Raw genomic sequence first — 7118 nt, 5'->3', positions numbered from 1 at the left:
AGGTTTATTCCTTTTCACTGCGTCTCTTTATGTTTTTAAATTCAATCTGCGTGATGGGCGATTCGGCTCTTTGTATTAAGCAATGCATAAATACATGATACTGTTTTGTTCATAATTGTTTATGCAATTTACGAAATTATTTTTCATTTATATGAGTTAATTTAGACGGAATGCACGTGTTTTTATAGACAGTTATTTCCATGCGTTGACATTATGTGCTGCATTATTTTGCTTATTGCGCCCTCCTGTGGCCTCGGGAGACAAGCCAAAAGTTTAAGCTATTTAATCTGCATATAAAATATTAGAAATTAGATATTTGTTTAATTTTTATTGTGTATTTGACTGTTAAAACAAAAAATCTGTCTCAATAAATTGGGTTAATTTAAAAATACAGTGGTTAAATTTAAAAAAAAAATTCTATTGCTCTTTGTTTTAAAAAAAGGTTATAAAAAATGTAAATAATTATCGATACCGAACGATATGAAACATTATATCGTTGATAATTTTTTTAGCTATATCGCCCAGCTCTAGTCACAGCACACAAATATTGGGTAAAAGAGTCTTATAGTCCATAGAAGATGGCAATATTTTTAATTAAAGGATATCAAATACTCCGAATATATCATATTGGTTTGGTTTTTAGGGGTTGGTATTGGTGTGGTGGACATTGGATATGAGAGACAGCTGGCTAATCATCTTGGTGCCCACCGCACACCTTCCATACTTGGTTTAATTAATGGCAAAGTCACTTTCTTCCACTACGCTGTGGTCAGGGAACACTTGAGACAGTTTGTGGAAAGCCTTCTGCCCCAGAAGCTGGTTGAGAAGGTAGGATTGAATGTTGTTCTCCAGGATGGAAATACTGTGCCAGCCATTTGAGGTGCATTCTTAATTATTCAGGTTGTAAGATTCAACTTAATTCAAGCATTGGCTCTTGTTGCTGCAAATGTGACTTTCAATTAAACATTCATAATAATGCAACTAAAAGAGGTAATAATTGAAGTTTTATTTGCTTTTTTTTTTCACTTTTTTTCCTTATCCCTTTCCATTGCTTTTCACTTTTCTTTTCCATTTCCTTTCCCTCTCTTCTTTTCCTCTTTCCTTCCCCTTTTCCTTTTCCTCCCTTCCTCCACCTTCTTTTTGTCCCCTTTCTCTTCTTTTCCTCCCTTCCCTTTGTCCCTTTCATTTTCACTCTCTCTCCCGTTTCCTTACTCGTTTCCGTTTCATTTTAACTGTCTTTCCCGATTCTTTTCCTGTTCCCTTTCCATTCTCTTTCCTTTTTACGTTCTCCACTTGTCCTCTCCACTTCCCCTTTTCCTTCTATCTTCTACCTTTTCTTCTTCTCTTCTTTCCTTCTCCCTGTCCCTTACTATTTTCCCTTTTCCTTTCATTTTACATTTATGCACCTTTTTGGTTTTCCCCTTTCCATTCCCTTTTCTCGCTCCCCTTTCCCCATTCTTTTTCTGTTTTTTTTTCTTTTAGGTGACGGATAACAGCTACTTTGAGTTTTTAAACAGTTGGCATGAAGAGAATAAGCCAAGAGTGCTAATGTTTGATGTAGCATCTAATATTCCTCTTTTGTATAAGGTGAGTGTTTATTATATTAACTGTTCAAACAGTTATTAAGATCTGTGATCTGTGACGTTGTTATATTCTCTTGTTCGCAGCTTACCGCGTTTGCCTATAAAGACTATGTGAGGTTTGGCTATGTGGACATGGGCCTGACTGAGACCTCCAAAGTCGTGCAGAGGTTCAACATCAACACATACGCTCCCACCATGCTCCTCTTCAAAGAGAACACAGACAAACCGGCTGATGTTATACAGGTGAGGCCCAGCTCCCCATTAGCTAACATCCAATTGCAGTTTTTCTCAAAAACTATACACCGGCTATTTTGTTTTTGCTAGACGAATCCTGTTTAGGCTTGCTGCGATAGATAGATGCCCCCCACCGTCTTTTTGATTTTTTTTATAGTAATAAAAATCATTTAGTTCTTAAAAACTAAACAATGCAGCATGCCGAACGACAGTCGCATCTCAGATCAGCAGCAGGAGTCAGATTTCATTTGTCACGTGAGGAGAGTGAGTCGAGGTGAGACAGACAAGATTATGGCGAAAGATTTAGTTTCGAAGCGAAATGCAAAAGCGCCTAGCTGTTTGGCAGTATTTTGGATTTTGAAAAGCCTGTTGGCGTTTGCCGTTTATCTAAGGTGATTTTGTAAGTTGTTTTTATTTTTTAACATTCGTTTCTTATTTATTTGGTTCCACAGTGTTTGCTGATTTTTACTTTATTTAAACTTTGTGTAGTTTATTTTTGTTTTATTTTACATCAAGGTGTATGCCGTGCCTTTAAGCTTTCTTATTAGTTTTGCTTATAAACGTTCTATATTTCTTATTTATTTGGTTCCACAGTGTTTGCTGATTTTCTTCTTTTTTTTTTTTTTGTATATTTTAACTTTGTGTAAGTTATTTATTTTATATTAGCCCAATAGCATGGTGTATTTTTATTCGGTTTGTTAACTAAAGTTCTATGTTTAATAAAAGTGAGTTTGTCGTTGTACCGTTTTGTTGTTGTCCATTCAAGCAATTGACGCTGAATTGTGGCTAATTCGAAAGTGAAAGTAAAATGCGCACGGGCATTTACAAGCTATTTAAAAGCGAAGGAAAGAGGGAAAACCCCAACGAACCCCACCCCTCGGTGATACCGGTATTACCAGTGTTGTCACACGTTAATTAACCACTGTAAAAATTTCCTCACCGTCACAACCCTAATCCTGTTTTGTTTTCTTCCCTAGGCAAGAGGAATGAAAAAACAGATAATTGACGAGTTTGTGTCCAATAATCGTTTTCTGCTGGTGCCGCGGCTGGTAAATCAGAAGCTCTTCGATGAGCTCTGTCCAGTTAAACAGTTCCACCGTCGCAGGAAGTACGAAATCTCACCTCTAACTGTAGCATTAGATGTTGGTGGACTTGCGTCTCTGAGCAAACTTCATCATCTCACTGTCTTTCTGATTGACAGGTACTGTGTTCTTCTCGTTACCGGTGAAGGGGAGCAGTTTGTGTCAGTGAATGAGGCGTTCTTTGACTTCGCTTCCTCCAACACTAAAGAAGTTCTCAGGTTTGCTTATGTTTATCAGAGACAACAGCAGCCTCTCTGTGACACTCTGCTCAAAAAGGAAGACACAACCCCTCCACAGGTCAGAGACATTCATGTGCTATCACACACACACACATTTAGTTACCTTGTTTGATGCCATATGAATTTATACCTTGTGTGCAAATAACTTCAGGTGATTCTCCTGGAGAGACGCAGCGCTACAGGAAGGGTGTTGTATCGGACAGTGACGGGGGGATGGAATGGGAGTGATGATGATAAGCACCGCCTCCTTGAGCAGCTTGAGCTTCTGCAAAGAGACCCCTCCTACCTTACCCACGATGCCATGCTGCCTGAACTCAACAATGAGTTTGCATCTGTAAGTCATGTGGAGGGAAATGAAGGGCTATGATTGTCTTTAGGACTTTGTGATTTTAATACATTTCTAATCTTTAGAAGTGGCAATGAGAGAGATAATTAACAGTAATAATTATTTTTTTTTAATTACAGATGTTTCTGATTCAGTGGATCAACACTGCATATGATTACCTCGCTCAGTTTTACTTTGATCTTCTCTACTCTAATTGGTGAGTGCAATCAAAAAGTATTCATGGTCCTGTCTGCATGCAGTTTCAATGGTTTGCGTTCTGGAGCCAGAGCACAATCTTGGCCAGTGCTCGACCAGGAGAACTGGATCCTGTTGCAAACCAGCCACGTTTTTCCACAGATTTGAGAAATGAACATTGCTACGTGTTGTTTACCTGACTGTAGCCAGCTGGAAACAGGACATCTGTGGTCTGTTGTGATCAATCAGAAATTAAAGCAACATAAGCATCACTTGACTTTCAGGACATTCAGTATGAATGAAATTCGGACGTACCACTATAATCGTGATAAGAAATTTTCATACCGTTACATCCCTAGATGTACTACATCCGTCATTTTGTTACTGCCACCTGGCCTATAGTGTGATTTGTGTTGCTTCACTACCATTCGCAATTCCTCTCCAGTGGCCATTACTCCTCGGGTTTGCATTATTTTCTAGTAATTCAACGGACCGGAGTGTATAATTCCACTTATACTACAGTAACCACACCTGAAGACATTGTTCAGATGTTGTAGTGAGAAATGTCATGTAGTTTACTGATAAAATTGTCAGAGTAGCGCTAACAACACGTTTCTGTGCACGTGTGTCTTTACTCTAATGATGTGTGTGCGTTTGAGTGGGAGAAAGAAAGTATGTGCTTTCCGTACATAATAAAACGTAATTTTGTGGAGAAAACATGGAAATAATTTGTTGTTTTAATCCAATTGTTTACTATATTTGTTTGCTTGGACAGTGTCCCTGTTTTAAGCTGTAAGGACTTTTGAAATGTCTGAAATCATTTGGCGAAGTGATATGGACATGCGGTCAAGACCTGCCTGGAACTACTTTAGCCGCGTTTCCCTGAAAATAATTGCACATCTTAGAACGTTCGTCAGCCAATCAGATTCAAGCATTCAACAGCTCCATAGTATAATGTTAAAATATCTGCAATAGACTATAAAGACGATAAGATAGACTGAAAACAGTGTAAAAGCTGTACATTATGTGCAAAAATGTTTTTAAATGCTAATGACAACAAATAATAACAGACTAAATGATAATGATATTAGTTGATGACTATTTTCAGCATTCTTTTTTTATTGAATTTACCAATTAGCAGCTCTACATTTTTTTTATAAATGAGAAACTTGTCATGTTCTGCTTCCCCCCCCCAGGCGTGAGATGATGCCCATACTGTCTCTGATCTTCTCAGCTCTTTTCATCCTGTTTGGGACTGTAATCATTCAGGCCTTCAGGTAGGACAGAGGTGTGTGTGTGTGTGTGTGTACAGATCAGGAAATGCAGCATGGGTTCATTTGAAATCATTTGGATTTCAAAAAAGCACATGGGACCCATTATTCCAAACTTCTAATTGGTCAACATGTGCACAATTAAAAGGTATGTTACTTATGGTTTATATTTGTTGCTGAATAGACAAACAACATTCTGTACCTTAAAAACCTAAAATAAATTTGAGTAACTTCATATTTTATTTTTAGATACTTATATTTTGCAGGAATCCAGCTAGTCAGTTCTTTTTTGGCACACATCGATATCTTCCCTCCTGCACTCAGCAATTCAAAACTGTTCAAAACAGATTTCACAATATTGATTGCAGACCTCAACCATAAACCCTAGTTATGTATTTATGCATTCCAGACAAAATCTACATTTTTTTTTCAATTGAAACTTCCCACTTCCAACATAAATAGGTTCTAGTCATGCTGCATTCCGACCAACTCAACCCAGAATTCTTCCACTTCCACTTGGAACAACCAATGGAACATTATTTGAAAAGAATGTTAAATGACGCTTCTCACTTTAGGGGTCAGATGTCTGAACTTGAGTAGCATTCAAGAGGTCATTTACAAGTTAGAAGTTGCAGAATTCTGATTTCCAGTCATGATGCTTTCCAGACAACTCAAACTGGAATTCTCTCACCTCCACATGGGGAAAAAAAACACTGGAACGTCAATTATATATGAAGTCGAATGTCCATTTGTTCCTATTTCCAAGTAGCATTACATTACTTGGAATTAAACACTGAAAGAAAGTAGATCTCCAGAAGCTGTATTGAACACCCTTTGCTTTCAACTTATATCTTGCAACAAACAAATCCAAAGGAAACCATCCTTACTTCCTCCCGCAGGTCTCAGACTCTTCACTACTCCTTTTTAAATGTGGACAAGCACAGCCAATGGATGGATTCCCTCATGGAGTCGGCTCCCGACGCCAGGCCGTCAGACTGCTTGGACAAAGAGGAAGAAGAGGAGGACTCCACCTCCAACAAATCAGACTACACTGGCCACGTCCTGGCACTCAACGGCCACAAGAAGTATTTCTGCTTATTCAGACCCGTCTTCACAGGGGAGGAAACTGAATGTAGTAGGTGGTCCGACGAGGATGCGGCGACGGCCGGTCCAAGCAAAGCCTCGAGGTCCCGGTCAAGTTCCCGACAGAAGGCCACCACTCTGGAGATCCACCACAAACTGGACCGACTGGGTCTGTGGATGGAGAGGCTTATGGAGGGAACTCTACCACGGCACTATGTTCCGGCCTGGCCCGGTCTGGACACCATAACGCCGCAGAAATAAGACTCGCGTTTGACCTCAGGCCCATTGCAGGAGGTGTGCTGTAGTGACGTGAAAGGTGTTGAATTCTCAACATCTTTGTGATCCAAATTACTTGGTTACTTTAAAAGATATTAATTTATTCTGTAAAACGCACTGGTGATGAGTAGAGGGTTTCTTTATTTAGAGCACCATGTGCTCGTCGGCTGCTTTAGGGACAAAACTCCTTTCCATCTGTAACGTACACTGTCTTTTTGTTAGTATGGTTGTTTCATTACTGTATGGATGCCAATACCCAGATAAGCCACTCTGCAGCTTCCAACAGGGCTAAATGTGTCTTTACGCTGCTGGGTACTTTGTGATCCAAATTACTTGGTTACTTTAAAAGATATTAATTTATTCTGTAAAGCGCACTGGTGATGAGTAGAGTTTCTTTATTTAGAGCACCATGTGCTCGTCGGCTGCTTTAGGGACAAAAATCCTTTCCATCTGTAACGTACACTGTCTTTTTGTTAGTATGGTTGTTTCATTACTGTATGGATGCCAATACCCAGATAAAGCCACTCTGCAGCTTCCAACAGGGCTAAATGTGTCTTTACGCTGCTGGGTATGTGGCGGCTACGGCCCGTCCTTATAATTTCATCCAGGGTGCTGTGAATTCAAGAAACGGCCCAGGTTTCAGAAGCAGCTCGTATTAAGATTGCCATTCTGCCTTTTTTTCCAGTCAGAGTCACTATGTGGATAATAGGAATAAGAAAAGTGTGTGTGTGTGTATGTGTGTATGTGTGTACAGGTATATATATCCTGGTGGGGACTTAAATACACACCTGAATACACACAGACTCATGGGGACTCGTGTCACAGTGGGG

General features: G+C 39.4%; 1 protein-coding gene across 1 annotated transcript in view; it reads left to right on the top strand.

Annotated features, from left to right (window-relative positions):
- The window catches only part of LOC107751024 (dnaJ homolog subfamily C member 16-like), an 11087-nt gene extending 4513 nt beyond the window's left edge, over positions 1–6574 (top strand). The window contains exons 4-12 of the mRNA XM_016566595.1: positions 644–828; positions 1483–1587; positions 1668–1826; positions 2795–2925; positions 3019–3196; positions 3290–3472; positions 3604–3680; positions 4855–4935; positions 5745–6574. Coding sequence (XP_016422081.1) covers positions 644–828; positions 1483–1587; positions 1668–1826; positions 2795–2925; positions 3019–3196; positions 3290–3472; positions 3604–3680; positions 4855–4935; positions 5745–6273 — 1628 coding nt within the window. The 3' untranslated portion in view covers positions 6274–6574. The remainder of the gene's footprint in view (positions 1–643; positions 829–1482; positions 1588–1667; positions 1827–2794; positions 2926–3018; positions 3197–3289; positions 3473–3603; positions 3681–4854; positions 4936–5744) is intronic.
- Positions 6575–7118: the final 544 nt, after the last annotated feature.

This window comes from Sinocyclocheilus rhinocerous, unplaced genomic scaffold, assembly GCF_001515625.1.
Source record: "Sinocyclocheilus rhinocerous isolate Xijiao unplaced genomic scaffold, SAMN03320098_v1.1 scaffold2647, whole genome shotgun sequence".
In the NCBI taxonomy this organism is placed as follows: domain Eukaryota; kingdom Metazoa; phylum Chordata; class Actinopteri; order Cypriniformes; family Cyprinidae; genus Sinocyclocheilus; species Sinocyclocheilus rhinocerous.
The sequence above is the reverse complement of the archived record's forward strand: the minus strand, read 5'-3'. Positions and strand labels throughout refer to the sequence as shown.